We start from the raw sequence: 19,652 nt of genomic DNA, 5'->3' as shown, positions 1-19,652 counted from the left end.
TTAAATTTGTAAATTAAATATTTCATAAATCCAATCCAATCCACATCTATCTCTATAGATTATATTTGATAATTATTAACATATGTTAATATTTATTTATTCATTAACTGTATCATTCTCTTCCATTTGCTCTTGTTCTTGCTCTTGCTCTTGTTCTTCTTCTTCTTCTTCCTCTTCTTCTTCTTCTTGTTCTTCGTCATCTGCTAAATCAAAGACAAGAGTTCTTCTGGTACCTAAAGTAACTGCTATAACGTTTCTATCGATTGATACATTGATTCTCTTGGTTGTCAGTGATTTAGTGAGCTCGGGTGCAACTTGTCTTGACTTGATTGGTGTATTTGGTGCAGCTTGACATAGGAATCCATCCAATAGATCCACCATAACTGTCGAAGGCGGTATATTTACCCCCAATAACATATATTCTAAATCTTGTCTATAATTAAATTGTTTTATAAAAGTTGATTCTCTTATACTATTATTATTATTATTATTGTTACTCTCATTATTAATATTCTTTGATATTAAACATAATAAATCGTCTTTATAAATAAACATATCATCTAAACGTTCGGCTGCTGAATCTTCATCTAGTAGTATACAACCAAACTTCCATATTTTCGTTTCTTTAATACCAATGAATATCTTACTACAACCAGGTGTCATAAAAGTAACTACAATCTGATCTCCACCATCTAAATGTGATTCAAATGATGATAAAAATCTTTGTTTTTGTTGTTGTTGTTGTTGTTGTTGTTGTTGTTGTTGTTGTTGTTGTTGTTGCTCTACTTTCTCGAACATACATAAAGGTGTTATATTTACAATCTTAAATCTATCTACAATCGTTTTGTTTACTGAGAGATTCAATGTATTTCTTAACTTTGTTGATACTTCATTAAATTCATCTAATAATGATTTACTATTACTACTACTATTATTATTACTATCGTCGTTATTATTAATGTTATATTTTAATTTAAAAGTTGGCATATAATCATTATTTAGTAGTCGGTTGATATGTGTTGGACCTAGTGGATCTAGTTGTAAACCTTGCTCTAAAAGCTCGACTATATGTAGTTCATCGTAGAATGCACTACGTCTTTCCTGTGGGGTGTCTTCACTGAGTTGTAACTGTACCTTTTGCAACCATGTAAACAACGATGAATACTTTCGTTCGGCGTTGGTGATCAGTGTATCCATCAACTCTAACCTCATGCCGAAACAACCAAACTCTGCAATTACACTCTGTAGCTGCTCGCCGTTCAACAGTGATCCGAATCGATTGGTCCAACTCGACAAACTACACAACGTAGTCAATTGGCTCAACAGGTTGGTATACAACGACAACATCTTACCGACTAGCACCTCTCTGAGCGAATCCAATGATCTCGTTGTCGAGGAACGCATCTGCTTAACATTGACGTTGTTCGTGAGAAACTGTGTGAGTGCCGACGATGCAACGCCTGTCATCATCATCTCTATGAGCTCTGACTCCAGAGTGTACTCTCCGGTCAGTGGATAACCGTAGTCCGCTAGGAGTTTGTTGAACGTTTGAAACTTGGAGAGTAGTTGATTGTTGAATGTGTCATTCCAACGGTCGTTGATATCGACTCGGATGTAATACTCCAGAGTCTCTAATAACCACAATGAAGTAGTTACTTTCAGTGAGACATCGAATAGCTCTGCTATCTTTGTTGATAACTCTGTAGTATCGATGTCAATTAGTATAGCTAAACCATTGTCAGTCTCAACTGAAACCATCAAGCAATTGAAATCCTTTGACAACATAACCTGTGAAACCTCAACCCTCTTCATTGATTTTATCAAAAAGTGTTGTGAACTATATTTCTCTGATATTAACTTGTATAAATCTATAGATCCTATCAATGTTACTCCAAATGCACTTAACAATAATAACAACAACATGTTAATAAGTTAGTTTTGTTTGCTAACAATCCTATTTCTTCTATGTTACTTACTAAAATGATATAATAGAACTATCGGTAACTGTAATTAAAATATCAAATGTATCTATATCATGTCTTAATGGAAATGATCTCATCTCACTAAAAACATCTTGTTAGTTAATTAGTAGTTCTATAACTGATTGTTGCTGCTGTTGTAGTTGTTGTTGTTGTTATTGTTGTTGTTGTTAATAATAAAGAATAACTTACTCTTCTCTATCCAATGTGTAATGTGAGAATGAAGGAAAACACTGTTCATTATTGGAATAGGTTGGTTTGAATGTGTTTAGTTGTCGTTGTTGGTATTGTATCCAAAATAGTTTGACTATAGCTGATGATGACGATGATTGTGAAGTGTCACGTGTACAATATATCTCTTTACCATTCTCAATGGAGATGAGTGAGAGCAATCCACTTGAATAGCCAACGGCTAGTACTTTTCCATTGGGACTCCACTCGATTGACGTTGCAATATCCGATGTATTTTCGACGGACTGTGATGCCGCCACTGAAAACAATCGTTGCCAATTGATAAATCTATGTATGACAATATGACCACTGTGGCTGAGCAGAGCGATCAAATCCATCGATGGACAACATCTAGCTAACTTTATATCATTTCCAGATGCTTTATCATTTAATAATACATATGAATTATTAACCATCTTCTTTTATTTTTGATTGATTAATTAATTAAAACAAAACATCTGACGAATATTAATCGATCAAACAGTTCAATTACCAAATTAGTGCAAGCAAATAAAGTAAAATCAACCCAACACACACAATTTTTTGTTAAAATGAACATCATAGAATTTCAAATTTTTGAAAATTAACAAGCTGAATGAGAGCGCCAAATTCAAAACTGTTTTTTTTAAAATTCATTTTTCTTTGTTACAGTTGACCGTTAAAAATCAGTAATTAATTGAATGGTTAATATCTTGATATACCGCCTCCTACACAAACTTTTTTCTTTCAAATAAAATTATTCAGAAACAATCACAATTTGATTTTATATCCGTTACAAACCTGTCAAACGATAGTATTCATTTGCATTATAATCAAAAATTTGAATTATTTAATTTAAAAAGCTTAGAACGCGCCTATAATAACTTATTCAACTTTTTTATTTTGTTTTGACTTCAATCAATCATTAATTCAATCAACCATTGTTTAATAGCTTTTCAATTTATTTATTTATTTATTTTAAGATAATAATAAAGTTTTAACCTTTTAATTTATTTTTAAAAACAAACACCTAATCGCTTTACCTTTTTTGTAAATATATATATATATTAATATCAAAATCAATTTCAAATAAAATGTCATCTAAAATTCAAATGGAATCAATTTCATATCTTGACTGTCAACAAGAAAATGATGTAAGTATACTTACTAATCACTTATAATATAATAATATTATAAAAGGACCAATAACATATAATAATAATAAAAGACTTCCTTAATATTCATCTATAATTACCTATCTTGTAATTTTCTTCTTTTTTTTTAAAAAAAAAACGCATACACAAATTTGTATTATTACTATCATCCAATTAAGTTTTTTTTGATTATACTTTTTTTAAAAAAATAAAATAATATTTATTTTTAATTAATAAATCACTATTATAATAAGAAATATCACTATATTTAGTGTGTGTTTTGTTTTGTCGATCTGATTATTGAAAACTTCCATATAAATATATAAAAAAAAATTGTTTGTGGTGTGGTTTTATCTATAAATATAACAATATATATATCCCCCATTTCCTACTAAATATTCGTATCTACTATTTTTCAATATTACTATATTAATAAATATAATGGTAGTCACTCATCTTAAATATATAATGTGATTGTAATTTAAGTTAATTATCGACTGGTGGTGGCTATTAAAAATGAAATATTAAAAATTATTCACCGTTTAAATATTATCATATTGCTTACTTTGTCATTGACATCATAATTCAATAACAATCAACAACAATCATATAACAATCAATCATTGGAATAAATTAGTATTACTTTTTCTTTAAAATTCAATCAAAAAAATAAAATGTGGATAGTATGTATATGATTGCTTTTTATACAATATAAATTTTAATTATTTCTATATGACTAGTGACAAATCTCATACAATCAAAAAATAATATTAAAACAAACATATAATCAATCAATCATCGTCAGCAACAACATTATCTTTTCCTTGACATCAGATCATCGTGATTGATTGATTACCAATTTTTAAATTAATTTTATCCTTTTATATTTCATTGCACTATTAATTTATAATTATAATTCAAGAATAATACGTCATTTCGATTGAAAACCATCGATAACATCATCACTATCATTGTCATCATCATTAATATTAAAACAAACATATAAAATAAAATTGGATATTTAAAATTATGTACTAACAATAACCCCTCTCTTCCACTCTCTGCAATACACTTTAGAAATACAATAAATCGAAAAATACACCAAGCAACCCATTCAAATCACATCGTAAGACAACCTCTGCATTGGTGAGAAACGCAGATTTGGCACTCAATGACATAACCAATTCACCACCACAGTCATCCAGCAACAAAGACAGCAGCAATAAAAGCAGCCAAAACTCAAACATTCAATCCATTACTCCAATTAAGTCAACAACAACAACAACATCTATTTCATCTACACCTGTTAAGAATTCTCTAGTTATAGATAGCAATCCAGCAAAAACCTATACTTTGGTAAATATATTATTGCTATTAACTATATTTCTACACTATCTTTCTACTTTAAATATTACTACTTTTCCTCTTTCTACTTTTTTCCATTTCCATATCAATCGAATTATTATTATCATATCATTCACCAATCCATACCCATTCCATCAACCAAACACAACAACAACACACAACACAACACATCCTTTTGTCTGTCCGTCTGTCCATCCATACATTACTGTGATTAGTCATTGGTTATTTCAATCCAATCAATCCATTTTCAATTCCAATTCCAAAATATTCCAACATATATAAATTTGTATTTTCCATTTTTGTTTTTGATATTAAATTATCTCTTTCTTCTTTAAAGTAAAAGTAAAAAAATCAAATCAATCAATTAATCAACCAATAAGTTAATCATTTATATTATTTAGTTAGAATTTAATATTATCTATCTATTTAGTTTATTTATTATTATTTTGTTTTTTCAGTTTGTTTGTGTCTACCACCTTCTTCTTCTTCTTTCTCTTCCTTCCTCTTTCCTTTCTAACTCTTAATCTATCTAAATTTTCATAATTCTCTAGTTAATTTCCGCTTTTTATTATCAATTCAATTCAATTCAATTCAATCCAATCAAACTAATTTATAAATGATCTCTCAAAATCCAATTTACAATCTTCTCGTTCTCGGTCTCTCCCAACAAAATCCACCACAGTCACCAAAATCCTCTAGATACACCATTGCTGCCACCCCAACCAAGCCAAGCTCGAACGGTGCCTCTCCAAGTATGATGACCATCACCCAATTCCCATCGTCGACCACAAGTCCAATGATGCAATCACAATCCGCCAAAGCCGTAGAGTCGTCGTCGTTGGCCAAGTCGTTCTTCACTCCAACCAAGGGTGGTGAGAAGAAGATGAAGAAGAAGCAGCTCGAGAAGGAATACCAGATGCTCCAGGACAAAGTCAAGATCATGGAGAAACTCCGTAACGAGACCGACAGCGACGCCGAGCGTATGAAGATCAGCTTGATCGACGCACTCACTGAGAACGACCGTCTCTCCAAGCGTATCAACGAGCTCGAAGACTTGGTCGACTCGATGAAGTCCGAACTCAACAAGGGTTCCTACGAAGCCTGGAAAGGTTACTGTTCATTACAAGACTCACCACCAGGTGTCTCCACACGTTACTCCAAGAAGCGTGCTTTAAACTCTAATCTCAACACCAACAATCTATAATAATCCAATCTATATTTGTTATTTTCTTTTATTTATATATACACACATTCATTTTATCTATATATATTCAAACAAACAACTTCAATTCACTTTTCACCCTTCTAACTATCTATCCCATCAAAAAAAAAAATAACAACTCCCTCTTTTATATATATATTTTCATTCCCAAACAACCATACCTATAATATTTAAACAATTTCAGATATTAAAAGCAATTTATAGGCTTATTAATACATTGGATCACTATAGAGTAATTACTTTATAGATCTAACAACAAAATTATAACATAACATCAAAATAAAACATTTTTTTTAAAACAAAACAATAACTAACTTTCATTTCAATAATTATCACAATGTAATATGTATATATAACAAACAACAATTAACAATTAACAATTAACAAATAACAACAAAGGAGTAGTACTTATTTTTTTCAATTTAGATATTAATATTAACATTACAAATATATTTTTTTTGATTAATTTGATCAAATTAATCAAAAAAAAAAAAAAAAAAAAGATATAAAAAAAAACAAAGATAATATTTAACTTTTAAAAAATAAAAATTAATTTATAATTTAATTATATTTGTGTACACAATGAATGAATTTGTTTTAATAGTTTATTATTTATTAAACAAAAGTTTAGTTTTGAATCAAATGTGCGATTGTCTATTATTTCCTCATATGTTGCAATGAAATTTACTAAAAGGCATCACACAAATTGTCGACATGATTTCTTTCGAGCATCCTGGTTAGAAAGACAATGACCAAGAGGTTTTTTCACTTTTTATTATAAAGGTTATATATTATCAGAAAATTGTAACCAAAATTTAATGATTTTCAAAAAAAAATTAATTAAATTGGTTTTCTGATATTCCCCCTCACCACACACCATCACCAAATTGTTTTCTACTTTAACAGAGTGTATTACATTGTTGTTGTTATTATCAAACAAAACAAAGTTCAAATTAATAAAAATCATTAGTTATTAGTTTTTGTACAAATAAATAAATAATTATTTTTTTAATATAAAAGAAAAAAGATGAAGAGTTTTACAAAGAAATTAGCTACCGTCAAACAGATGGGTATGGAGAAGATGGGAAAGACAGAGTCACACGCCGATAACGATGCCACCAAAGAGACAAAAGAGAAACTACGTGTCATCAAGACAGAATATCACGAAATCTATACAACTGGAAAATTATATTGTCAAGAGACTGAAAGTAAGTTTATTTAGTTATTACTCTTGTTTGTTATCAATCAACCTTGTATAACTAACTTATAAATTGTTTGTTTAACATCTATCAATCTATTTAGAATCTGTACAAACAGGTGTACAATTTGCTGATGCACTTACACATTTCGGTGGTGGTTTCATCGGTGATGCTGCCGTGGCAGAGGTACTCTCGAGAATTGGAGTGCAGTTGAAATCGGTGGAACAAGCCAGACAGAATTGCAATAACAATTCGATGACATCGTTGGTTACACCGGTCGGAAAGTTCCAGGACACCGAGATCAAGAAAGCCAGAGACGCCAAGCATAAGCAAGACGCGATTCGTCTGCGTTACGACACTCATCTCGAGAAGCTCGCTGATCTCAAGAAGAAGAACGATCCGAATTCACTCAAGGTGAAGACCACCGAGCAAGAGTGCAACGACATCAAGGAGGAGTACGATGTTGTCAACAGAGAGTTTGCCGAGATCATGGAGCATCTTAACGCCGAGATGAACAAACAACTGGTTGCAGAGCTACGTGAATACGCTCTCCAACAACTTTCATTCTATAAACAGGCCAGTGCACTTTGGGCAGAGGCTGATGAACTACTTTCAAACATCAACTAAATTAATCTCTAATATTTATATATATACATATAATCTAATTGATCATTAACTAAATCAAATCAAATCAAATCACAACCAAATCACAATCACAATCAAATCAATCATCAATGTAAAATCGATGAGATTCGTAAAAAATAAGAACACCAAAAATAAATCAAATTATTCTAATCTTTTGTAATATCAATATATAATCGATTGTAATTTTAAATCTAACTTTTTATCTAAAGTGACATCACAAATAAATTAAAAAGATTTGTTTTTTTTTGGTTTTTCAAATAAAAATATCTAAATTGAGAAATTTTAGAGCCTAAAATCAATGGAGTGATTGGTTGACTGATCGGATGAATCATTAATTTTATTTTGTTTTTAACTCTTTTTTATTTTTATTTGTATTTTAAAATGTATAATAATATTAGCAACAACAATAATAATGAGAACAACAATAATAGTAATAACAACAATAGTAGCAGTATGAGTAGTTCAAAAAGTAATTATTCAATATGGTCTCAATCACAAAACTATTCAACAATGACAACAAGTATGACATCTTCTTATGATAATGTAGATGGATCTTTACCTGTATCGACCAATCCACAAAATACAAATAAAAGTAGAGATTCAATGGTTAAAAGTGATCAAAGTGTAGATAGTACTGGTAGTAATAATAATGGTTATGGATCATCCTATGGAAGTTGCTATAATATCACTGATAATTCTTATAGTGATAGTTATCGATCTTTATATAGTAACAGTTACAACAACAACAGCAACAACACCAATGGTAATAGTAATAACAATAATATTGAAGGATCTGTTGGTTATAGTAGTTATGGAGATATGAGTGATTATGGTGGATCAGGTGAAAACAACAATTCCAATGGATATGGTTATGGCGATGACGAAGATGATTCCAAAAAAGAAAAACAACAACGTCAGCATAAATTACACAACACACCAAAAGTCAATGTTTTCGATATTTATAACTCTGCCATGAAAAAGAAGCATGGTGGTAGTGGATTTACAACAAGTGAATCTACTGATAGTTCTTCACCAAACTCTGGTGATTGGAATAAGAGATTTCAATCGATTATGGACCGACCAGAGTCAGGTTTGAAATACCAATTGCTCTCGGTGATTGTCAATGATTTCGTGCATTGTGCCAGTACCTTTGGAAAGATCATCATTGCCGAGCGCTATTTGAGTAACGACGAGAAAACAATCAAACCGTTGGCGCTGGGTGGTGTTGCCGGTGGTGAGAAATACCGATGCAATGACATTGTCTTTAAGTTTGTGGTCGATGTGGAGATTGCCGATGGCGTCTGGATGTACGGTGGTGACAAGCGCTCCGATGAGAAAGCACAGAAATCGGCTGGACACGAATTAAAGGGTTGGAATCATGTTTTCGATGCTGGAAGCAGCTTGATTCGGTTGCCTCTGATGACAATCATCGATTTCGCTGGCTATAGACTATTGGCGATCTGCAGTCTGCCTATAGGAAAGAAAACAATTGTCTATGGATCGAACGACGGTGGTATCACAGTGAATAACCGTGATAGTTTGGTGGAGAAAGAAATGGTGAAATTGGCTCGAAAGTTGAATTTGAAAGGACATCAAGTTGGATTGATGGAGGATACGAAAACGTTAATCTTTGGTCCTGGAGACATTGAAGTTCACCGTGGAACCGATGGTCGTTACTATATGATTGACTTTGCGAGGATATTTCCACCAGAATACTCTGGAATCTACAAGGAATCGATTGGTCGTGAGATTTTCTATTACATGTTGAGACCAGAGTTGGTGGAGTCCAATTCAGTACCGTTGAGTTCCGATGCTTTCACCGCTTGGCAACATAGTAGCGAGAGTGAAGAATCCAACCAAGAGGTAGTCGATACCACTCAACGATTACACGATCTTCTCATTCCAGAGTGTGTCGAGCATATCAATGATGAAGTGGCCGGACAGAACCAAATGGAAAATCAATACTTTGAGACCGAGAATCTGGTTAGAGACTTGAAGTATTATCAACAACAGCTCTCGTCAATCGAAAAACTCTTGCATATCATTCATTTGAAAGGAATTAACTTTAGATATATTGGAACTGTTTGCCAGTCGATTACACATATCAATACTAAACGATTGTTATTCACAGAGGTGGTTGCAAGAGTATGGAAAAAGATCATTAAAGATAGACTGAGAGATTTAGTAGAGATATCAAACAGACCATCCGACAAAGCAATCATAATATTCACCGAGCTTTTCGATCTCCTACTAAACAAGTCAAAAGAGGCCAAAGAAAAGTATCGTGATTTCTGGTCACTTGTCAGATATGGATCATTCAAGTACACAGCAATGTCAGCATTTCCAAATTGTCTATCATCAAATCAAATGAATATAAAGTAAATATTAATTAATTTTTAAAGATAGATAGATAGACAAACAAACTAACATTATTATTATTTTTTTAGGTATGACCTTAGAAATTCTGTTGATACAAAAATCTTGGTTTTGAGATTGATAAAGATTTTCGGAATTAGAGTTCGATCGGATTCTTTCAATCATTTCATTAATAGTGCTTCGTATGTGATATCCTCTCATGATATAGAATCCGTCGGTGCAGTTGTAAAGTATCCGATGATCGTTGACTTTGCTTATGGATCATGCTTGTTGTACAGAGCTCAAAGGGGTATCGAAGAGAACAGCTTAGCACCTATCGATCTTCAGAGACTGATGACCATGTCCCAACAAAAGTTACAATCAGCGCTCTCATCAATGCCAAACTCTTCGAAAGTAATCTTGAAACAAGTATCTACCTTTGTATTACGTTCCGATTTGACTACCAATTGCAACGAAGCCATCCATCTACTTGACAAAGCCAATAATCTATTAAAACAACAACAACAAAATAGTGAGGAAACAACTTTTGATGAAACGAATCCAATTACAACAACACCAACACCAACCTTTGGAGTTGATTCAAATACTTTGGCATTGGGTGGATTGATATTGTTGAAATTGGCAACCTATAAACTGTTTCTCCAGTATGACTTTCCAAGTTTCACTGAGAATTTAACTTTGGCAATTGAGAAATTCGAAAGTTCGTTGGAACAAGATAGCGATTATGTAGAGATGTATCTAAGACAATTGCTACCGTTTGACTCGGATCACAATGGTGAGTTGGGAGTAGTACCAAATACACCATCAATTATTGCAGATTATCGAAGAAATGAATTCTTGACACTCATTTACATGTTGTCGATGTGCATTGAGGAGTCATCAAAGTTACGTCCATTCACAGCCAACTTGATATCAGAGATTCGATTCATCAGTGCCTTTGAAATTCCATTGTCTGTCGAGCAGTTGTTTGATAACAGTGTAACCGTTCATCTATTCACTAACATTGCCAATGTCACACATCTCTCTGTCACCAACTATACTTTGCAACACGATTGCTCTCACTCCATTGCTCGCCTACAGCATCTTACCAGCTTGAAGTTTACGAACATCTCTTTCAGTCAATCCGGTGACATAGATGATCCAGCCATCCAAACTTACAACCACTTCCTCAGAGAGTTACTTACCAATGCACCAATGTTGACGGAACTCACTCTGAGCAGTGGCGATTTAGATGATACATCATTCGAAGGAATACCGCAGCTTATGGGTAATATCGATTCACTTTCACTCATTCAATGTGCTTTGACCGATAAGACATTCATTGAGATTGGTGAGCAAATCGGTAGCCAATTAAAGAGGTTCGAAATATTCAGTAGATATGATTCCAGCGGTGAGAAAGGATTGGCCAGTTTATTGGGTAAACTTAATTCAGTAAGAGAGTTGGACATACATTATAAACTGAGTAAAGAGACATCCAAAGAGATTTTGCCATTTGCCTCTAATCTTGAGAGATTCAGTTGTAGTAGTGCAATTAGCGCAGAGCATCTTGCAGAGATAGCCAAGCTGGCAGAGGATATTGTCGAATTGGACTTGTCATTCACATCGGCCGATGATAGTGTCATTCATGCATTGGCTAGTCATGGTGCCAAACGTCTTAAACTACTTAAATTTGGACAGACCAACATTGGAAGAGAACAAGATTCAACCATCATTCCTACTCTTACAACAATGAACTTGGATCTAACTGTACTACATCTAAATAGATACAATGGTGAAGCTTCTGCGTTGTGGGCATTGCTATCTAGTCTGCCAAACTTGGTAGAATTGAGAATGCCTGAATATCTGCTACTACCAAAGCTGTTGGCTGAATACAATTCCAATGACTACGAACCTCTGGGATCGGAGTTGTCAGAGCTAAGAGTACTCGATTTAATGTTGGTCAATGTATCTAGTGCATCGCTGGTTGAACTCCTATCGTTGTCGCCAATGATCGAATCCATTTCATTCTCTGCTGCTTCTGTCATCAATGATTGTGGCTATGTTTTGGAGATGGACGATAATTTCTTTGAAGCGATCCTGCCATACCTTGGAAATGTTAAATATATAAATTTGGCAAATACTTCAGTTCAAAAGAATCATATCGACACTATCTTGGCTCAATGTAAATCGATTTCAAGCATCGATATCTACAATTGTAAAACTATATCTGCTCAGATAATCTATAATCTCGGTGTAGAATATCCATATGTAAAGTTTAAATAAAAATAATTATTTTTGTCAAAAAGTTATTGTTCGAAATACCGGATATACTATTACTTATACTATTAGAAAAAAGAGAGAGGAGTTCATAGATTAAATAATAATTAAGTGTTATTTTTTAATTTATTTAACTTTTGTTCCAATTTGCTATCTTCATTTTTAACTTTTGCTCGTTTTTTCAGGTAGATAACTGTAGCGATAGCAGCTCCTATGAAAGCTACTCCAACAACAGATACAATGGTAGCGATCATCCATGCTTTACTTTTCTCTTTGCCACAGGTTCCCTCATCATAATCGTTATCTAGCAATAATGAAAAATCAGGATCGATTGTACACAGTTGGCTACAAGCTGGAAGTGTCATTCCAATATATGATTCGGTTGTGTTGTTGATGGTTGTCATGTTGATAAGTCGATTGTCAACAGCAACAAATCTGCGATCGGACATTGCAAACGGTAAGAATCTGCCATAGTAAGAGGTGCCACCAAAAGAAAGCTTAATGAATTTCAAATTGTTTGTGATAGAATCCGTTCCAATTTCTTGAGACAATTCTTTGCAGTCATCTTCACCCACTTGGAAGTCACTTTCCATCACAACTCTGATGCTGTTTAGCGGACTGTCAAATTGCCAGTATTTGATATTTATCAACAACTTTAAAGAATGAGCTTGATAAACTGTTGTCAATCCTGCAAATTGGATGGTTCTTTCCATAGATGAATAGTCGATAACCGCTTGAATGATAGTTTGAAAAGAGGCATATGGTTTTATAGTATAGTTGTGTGTGGTATAAGTTTCATTGGATGTTGTTGAATAATTCCACTTATTGGTGAGAACTTCTTTCAGAACGGTACCTGTTTCATCCAATTCTTGAACTGCCACGATGTTGAATTTGAATTGAAGTCCATCTTGGGTGACAACCGTGGGTGACGGAGTTTGGTCATTTGGAAGAATGATAACACCATCATCAATCTTTGATTCGCAATAGAATCCATTGTAACCTTTGAAGCATTGACATCTAGCTTGAACGCATATTCCATTATTGTTACATGCTGAGTTTGGACCACAATCATCTGGAGGTGCAACTGTACAGTAAAAATATTAATAAAATAATACTAATTTTTATAGACAAACAATAAAAGCTGTAAATAATTACGTATATAGAATTCGGTTGCTATAAAATAACCATTTGATGTTATACTGATATTTTGTTTAGAAATTGGATAACCAGCTCTAATCTTGACAAGTAAAGTAGTTTCGTTTGAAAAGTAAATATACCCTAAATATGAATCCAATGCGACTCGAACCGATGGCAAATATGGATTAACTCCAAAATTACCTTGAATTGTTATATTTCCTCCATTATTAGTTATATTTGAAACTGATGTAATAACAAGAGCTAATAGAAATTTGTAATTAGTATAGATTATTATGAAAAGAAAAACTTTACGTACGAACAGCAGAGATTGTTGAGGTATTAGATATCGCACTCATTATTTCAACAGTTATAGGAGTTTGACTTTGATATCCTTTGATTGTACAGTCAACTTGGTAAGTAAAATTACCATTTATTATACATGGTTTTCCATCTCCATATATATTCCATGGAAAGTAATATGGATTCAAATTTCCTACTATTACCAATCGTGTATCATTTGATTTTGCAATCGGAAAAGATTGTGTATACAATATTTCAGCTTAAATATTTGAATTTTAAAGAACTATTAGATAAATGTAAGTGAAAATTAATATTTTTTATACTTACAAGGGAGTCCCCATTGAATATGATAGTCGTAATTGTAAGCATTCGAAAAAGAAATATTTGTATTACCATTATTCTTAGCAGGATAATAACTATATTGCTATTATATTAATATTTTTATAATATTCTATTTTGTTTGTAAAATACATACGCAAATTTCTTATTTGGAACTATTAATATTAATGGCAATGTAGTATCTATTCCAAATCCCAAATTCTCACCTGTAAATATTAAAGCTGTAATAAAAAAATATTAATAATCTTAAACAGTCAATATCAAAGAAAAATAATTCTTTTTTCTACCTACGTTTACCAGTTTGGAATTCAAAATTAACTTTATCAAGCTTGATTGCTATTTTTAAAATAAAATTATAATTTAATAAAAAAATGAAAACCAAATATATTTGATATTATTGTATTTGATACTTACGACATTTGAAATTGGGTGGTGGCTGAGGAGTGTTTACTGGTAATCTTGGAATCATTTCTGTATAGTAACAATAAAAACAATCTGGAACGTCTGGAGATACCAACACTGTATTATAGGCTGTGTAATCTGTGTAACAATTTGATTGATATAAATTTGTAGAGATATTTAAGGAGGCGGCAATATGAATTTTGCTTGGATTCAAAATTCCAAAATCTCCAAAAAATCCACTCATTGTACTATTGATAATGGTCCTAAAGATAATAGATAATTTTAATATCTTTAATCATTCATTTTAATATTTAATATTAATATATACAAGTCAAATCCATTTTGGAACCATGTTTTTTCAGGAATATTTGCATTCATAGATGCAATTCGCCTAGAATAATAAATTAATATTGTTTCTTTTTTATAATAATAATGAATTACATACAAGCTTTTCAAATTATTTACTTTTTCCAAAGTACAGTTACAATATGATATATCCCTAAAATAAAAGTAAAAATAAGTTAAAAAAATAGATCAATTGAGGACAATCTATTGATCTTTAAAACTTACAAAGTATATAGATTTGGGAAAACTGTAAAATCAGATAACTGTATATCAGAAAATTGTAGATACCTAAAATTTTAATCAAGTTAAAATTAATTAAAAAAATCTAGATCTAAAGAATATTTACATTTCTACCAATGATGTTGGATATTGTTTAAATTCTACTGTATATTGATATACAGTACTTTAAGAAAAAAAAAGTTAGAAAAAACATAGATTTACTTGATCACATTCATATGAATATATACATTGAACTTATTGTTTGGCTGTCAAAAACTACTTTTGCTTTAGTTTCAAATAAATTATAAATTGAACTATAGAATTTAATTCAAATTAGAAAGTGCTTTAGAATCAATATAATATTGTTGTACATACAATTGTGTTAGCTTTGGGTAGTGAGTGCTATCAATCATAAAATCAAATGATGATAGATTGGCATTTCTTATTGAACTATTTAAATTAAAGTATAAAATCATTATTAATAAATTTTGTTGAATGTTGTGAGAGTAGGAATATTATACATACATATTTTTAAGATTTGGATAAGAATTTTGTGAATTGAAACCAATAGTTAATGATTTATTATAGTTGGCAACTTCGAACATAAAAACTTCTATTGAGGGTGTGAATAAACTTGTTGGTATATTGGATGATAGTGAAGCACCTTTAAATATACTTTAAATTAAGAATGTTAATAAATATAATGCCAGATTATTATATATATATTATGGTGCACTTACAATGATTTTACTGTAAGATAATTTGGAAATGCAACTGGAAATTGAAAATCAGTTTCAACGATAAAAGATGATAGCGCAACATTGTCTGGATTATCTAAAAGCTCAAGAACATTATATGAATTGTTCTTTTGGTTTACTGAACTATAGATATCGAAACTCGACATATTGTGAAATGTTAGCTTTTCAACATAACCTGGTTCGCCATAGTCAACTATTTTACCATCATATAACTTTCTAAAAAATTAAATTTTAATTTATTTTTTTTAATAAGTAATGATGTAACATTAAATGAAAGTTCATAAACTTACATTGATTCAATATAATCAACACCTTTATCATTTGTCAAACATATAAAATCTATATTAGAACTTATCATCAAGCTACATGAATTTCCTCTGATATTCCAATCTTTTTGATACTTTTAGAATAAATAAAAACAAATTTGATTAGCTAAATATTCATTGTTCTATCTAACTAAAACTAACATACTTGCTTCATTATCCATATTAATGACTGATCTGTTGTTATTAATAATAATAAAGTAGATTTGATTAGATAAGATTAACAGTTTGATATTGATCAATTTTCTCTTTATTTTTTATAAAAACATACATTCATCATTGGGCAATTCAGAGTTATTAAATTTAACAAATATACAAAGAAATATCAATAATAATATTTTCATTCTTTAAATAAAAAAGTAAAAAGATAAAGATTTAATAATAATAAGATGATACAATATGTTATTTTTATTTTTTTAAAAGAAAAAGTTCACCAAGAGAGTTATTGATCAAAAAAATAGTTTGCAAATATCATCATCGGAATTAAGAAATCATTTAAAAATTAATATTTAATTTCAAAAAAAAAATATGGAATAGATATTTCTTAAAAGATCTTGTAATCATCTTCTTTGTTTTTTGTGAAAAAAAACTCTTCACCCATATGAAAAGGGATGGTTTTTTAAAAAAGAATCTTAAAAATCACAAAGATCATGATAGATCAAATAAAATAACAATAAAAAAGGTCAAAAGAATCAGATTTTTTAATCTTTATTTTGATTCTTCTAAAAGTTGTGCATGTTCCCCCTTTCAATGCCTAGTTTTATAATTATTATTATTATTTTAATGATATTTGCGGGTTATGTTTTTAATGATTGGGATTGCGCACAATACAATGTTAATAATATGATGTCAATGGTGGAATTAAATATAGCTTTTTTTTTTTGTTGTCGATTGACACTTCAACACTCCGGATTAAAGATTGTAGAATTGATCAATACAATTCAATTCATTTGCACAAAGCACAATAATTAAATATCCATTCGCATAACCCGCAAACAGTCATTCGTTTGTAATTACAAAACTTGATGTTGTTATTATTATTATATGATTTACAAATGATTTATTTTTAAAAAAAGACTATTATTTGATTGTTGGTTGCTTGTGTCTATGAGTATATTCTTGTATACATTTTAGCTAAAGAATCATGTCCTTTCTGATCACCATTTCTCATTAGATTACCTGCATCGCAATTGAGTGGACTGTCTGCTTCTGGATGTGAAAGTAATGCAATGATAGATCGACAAACTGATTGAAGTGTATAAATAGCTGACCATGATGTCTTTAATAAATCTAAACAAATTTCACCTGTCTGTTTGATATATATGAACAGCAACAATTACAATTAGAAAAATGTAATTTTATCATTTGTTGTGTTGTTAACAACAAAGATAGATGATAGATTCATTATTTATATTTACCTTAAAATGTATATTAGGATGAAATACTTTGGTAATGAATTTAACGGTTGGTGGTTGTAATGGATAGTTTGAAGGTACCTGTATATCTAATTCAAAGTTACCACCTTCATACGGTGTTTCTGGTGGTCCTTTAATGATTGCTGTCCATTGATAGAGATCTGTTTCATCCTTTGGGTATAAAATTATATCTTCAAACGCTTCATTCTGAAGTACTTTATATTCTTTCATTAATCTTGCTGCCTAATTATGTTTTCAATCAATAGTATATTTAGTTGATTTCAATTAATAAATATTAATATTTATATTATTATCGATATCATATATATTATTTATCATACCATTGTTCTTTTTAATTATATATAATCGTGTAGGTGTAATGATGTAAAACAACTTATAAAAGAAATAAATGAAAAATGAAATTAAAAAAAAAAAAAAAATATATTTTTTTTTATTAATTTTGTTTTTATTTTATTTATTTATTTATTTATTTTATTTAGTAAAATTAATGAATACATTGATCTTGTTAATATTCAATGAGAATGTTTAAAACATAATTTTGATATTGATATTGAAATCGATTGTAAGGTCTGGCACATGCTGAATTGTTGCATACATGCAATAGCTCTAATCAACGAGGTACAGGTAGCTAATGAGGTGTCACCTGTACCTAACCAAGTTTAATTAAACTCGAGTCGGTCTTGGTGCAGTAGAAAGCTGATCGAAAGTAGCTTGGAGTGCATTTTGAATTATGTATGGTTTCTTTCTTTGATTCATTGAGTTGGGCTTTGGGTAATTGTATTGCGGTATTGTCACTTTGATAAAAGAATGTATGTAATATCAATTTGCTGGCTCGTTTAAATGCTTATACATCTTGTTGAGACTGTATTTCACTTAAAAATCAAATTATTTACCTACCTTACTTACTTAACTTTCAACAGTCCTAAATTATTAAAAGTAGGCATGAAGTTTTTCTGTAAATATTGTATATCTTCATATTCATTAATTAAATCAATTTTAAAAACAAATCATTTTATAAATATAAATATGTATTAATAATAAGAACTTCACAATCACAAAATCATCTGATAAGTGAAAATCAAATTTAAAATAAAAAAAAAACTTTTTTTTGATTGATTTTATATTAATTTGTATTATTTATATCTTATCTATCTATCTATCTATTCAATTTTATATTAGATTAGTAAAAGTTAGATCGATTTATTAAAATAATAATATTCCAAAAATGATTAATGTTTATGAAGGTATAAAAGGAGTGAAGAAAGTAAAAAGTCTTCAAGCTGAAGATCTTCAATCGAGTGCTAGTAATCTTGGTGCATTACCATCGGGTGTCACTGTATTACTCTCAAAGAATCATGTTGAATTCTCTGTTACATTGGAAGGAAAAAGACATCAGTAATCTATCTCAAATTCTAATTCAAATTAGTACTACCTTTATTAACAAACAAAACAATATTACTTTACACTTACATATATAAAAACAGAACTGATGATGTTGTATGGTTAGGATTTCACTTTTCTGCTACTTTTCAAAAGTTTCAAAAGTATGTAGTTAGTTACTTATTATTATAAACATATTATAAACATATATGGTTTTTAAATATATATATATATAAATTAACTTATTTGTTACTAAATTTTAGAGTATTTTCAAAGTCATTACAAAATCCTACATTTGAACAAATATCGAATCTATTACATGTATGTATTATTGTGTTATTGTTATTGTTATTGTTATAATTGTTACATTTTTTGATCAAGTGTTACTAACTTTAACAATTAATTGGATTGGTTGATGATGAGTAGAAAAGTTTGATTGCGAAATTCGATGATCCATATTCATCACCATTGTATATTACAGGTGCCAATGACTCAAAGGCATATTGGACAGTTTCACTTGCCGACAACCCACAGGTTATATTCGGACACATTCCACTGCATCGTTCCGATTCGTTTCACACACTGCAATCCTATCCCATTCTCTACT

General features: G+C 30.5%; 10 protein-coding genes across 10 annotated transcripts; 5 read left to right on the top strand and 5 right to left on the bottom strand.

Moving 5' to 3' along the window:
* Positions 1-96: 96 nt before the first annotated feature.
* On the bottom strand, positions 97-2,626 carry anapc4 (anaphase promoting complex subunit 4; the record flags this gene model as incomplete). The annotated part of the gene is made up of 4 exons (XM_020581051.1): positions 97-1,128; positions 1,657-1,900; positions 1,977-2,063; positions 2,172-2,626. The coding sequence occupies 4 exons, from the start codon at positions 2,624-2,626 to the stop codon at positions 97-99; spliced, it is 1,818 nt and encodes a 605-aa protein (XP_020428636.1).
* Positions 2,627-3,283: 657 nt separating this feature from the next.
* PPL_10271 (uncharacterized protein) lies at positions 3,284-5,113 on the top strand (the record flags this gene model as incomplete). Its single annotated transcript, XM_020581050.1, has 4 exons — positions 3,284-3,343; positions 4,421-4,699; positions 4,924-4,994; positions 5,110-5,113. The coding sequence occupies 4 exons, from the start codon at positions 3,284-3,286 to the stop codon at positions 5,111-5,113; spliced, it is 414 nt and encodes a 137-aa protein (XP_020428635.1).
* A 211-nt stretch (positions 5,114-5,324) lies between these two features.
* On the top strand, positions 5,325-5,912 carry PPL_10270 (uncharacterized protein; the record flags this gene model as incomplete). The annotated part of the gene is made up of 1 exon (XM_020581049.1): positions 5,325-5,912. The coding sequence occupies one exon, from the start codon at positions 5,325-5,327 to the stop codon at positions 5,910-5,912; it is 588 nt and encodes a 195-aa protein (XP_020428634.1).
* A 1,045-nt stretch (positions 5,913-6,957) lies between these two features.
* PPL_10269 (BAR domain-containing protein) lies at positions 6,958-7,756 on the top strand (the record flags this gene model as incomplete). The annotated part of the gene is made up of 2 exons (XM_020581048.1): positions 6,958-7,138; positions 7,233-7,756. The coding sequence occupies 2 exons, from the start codon at positions 6,958-6,960 to the stop codon at positions 7,754-7,756; spliced, it is 705 nt and encodes a 234-aa protein (XP_020428633.1).
* A 399-nt stretch (positions 7,757-8,155) lies between these two features.
* PPL_10268 (putative protein 150-kD protein cluA) lies at positions 8,156-12,412 on the top strand (the record flags this gene model as incomplete). Its single annotated transcript, XM_020581047.1, has 2 exons — positions 8,156-10,152; positions 10,222-12,412. 2 exons carry the CDS (start codon positions 8,156-8,158, stop codon positions 12,410-12,412), a joined length of 4,188 nt encoding a protein of 1,395 aa, XP_020428632.1.
* Positions 12,413-12,513: 101 nt separating this feature from the next.
* PPL_10267 (calcium-binding EGF-like domain-containing protein) lies at positions 12,514-16,393 on the bottom strand (the record flags this gene model as incomplete). The annotated part of the gene is made up of 16 exons (XM_020581046.1): positions 12,514-13,490; positions 13,562-13,804; positions 13,860-14,102; positions 14,171-14,267; positions 14,315-14,403; positions 14,474-14,518; positions 14,597-14,847; positions 14,913-14,975; positions 15,030-15,083; positions 15,155-15,217; positions 15,276-15,332; positions 15,524-15,598; positions 15,674-15,823; positions 15,889-16,122; positions 16,197-16,245; positions 16,378-16,393. 16 exons carry the CDS (start codon positions 16,391-16,393, stop codon positions 12,514-12,516), a joined length of 2,706 nt encoding a protein of 901 aa, XP_020428631.1.
* A 941-nt stretch (positions 16,394-17,334) lies between these two features.
* Positions 17,335-17,875, bottom strand: pex4 (putative ubiquitin-conjugating enzyme E2; the record flags this gene model as incomplete). The annotated part of the gene is made up of 2 exons (XM_020581045.1): positions 17,335-17,538; positions 17,648-17,875. 2 exons carry the CDS (start codon positions 17,873-17,875, stop codon positions 17,335-17,337), a joined length of 432 nt encoding a protein of 143 aa, XP_020428630.1.
* Positions 17,876-18,177: 302 nt separating this feature from the next.
* Positions 18,178-18,609, bottom strand: PPL_10265 (uncharacterized protein; the record flags this gene model as incomplete). The annotated part of the gene is made up of 3 exons (XM_020581044.1): positions 18,178-18,314; positions 18,335-18,459; positions 18,572-18,609. The coding sequence occupies 3 exons, from the start codon at positions 18,607-18,609 to the stop codon at positions 18,178-18,180; spliced, it is 300 nt and encodes a 99-aa protein (XP_020428629.1).
* A 281-nt stretch (positions 18,610-18,890) lies between these two features.
* On the top strand, positions 18,891-19,237 carry PPL_10264 (uncharacterized protein; the record flags this gene model as incomplete). Its single annotated transcript, XM_020581043.1, has 2 exons — positions 18,891-19,060; positions 19,150-19,237. 2 exons carry the CDS (start codon positions 18,891-18,893, stop codon positions 19,235-19,237), a joined length of 258 nt encoding a protein of 85 aa, XP_020428628.1.
* A 200-nt stretch (positions 19,238-19,437) lies between these two features.
* PPL_10263 (uncharacterized protein) lies at positions 19,438-19,596 on the bottom strand (the record flags this gene model as incomplete). The annotated part of the gene is made up of 1 exon (XM_020581042.1): positions 19,438-19,596. One exon carries the CDS (start codon positions 19,594-19,596, stop codon positions 19,438-19,440), a length of 159 nt encoding a protein of 52 aa, XP_020428627.1.
* Positions 19,597-19,652: the final 56 nt, after the last annotated feature.

The sequence above is a fragment of the Heterostelium album genome (genome assembly GCF_000004825.1).
Source record: "Heterostelium album PN500 unplaced genomic scaffold PPL_scaffold12, whole genome shotgun sequence".
In the NCBI taxonomy this organism is placed as follows: Eukaryota; Evosea; class Eumycetozoa; order Acytosteliales; family Acytosteliaceae; genus Heterostelium; species Heterostelium album.
Note: the sequence above shows the minus strand (reverse complement) of the source record. Positions and strands in the feature narration are given on the sequence as shown.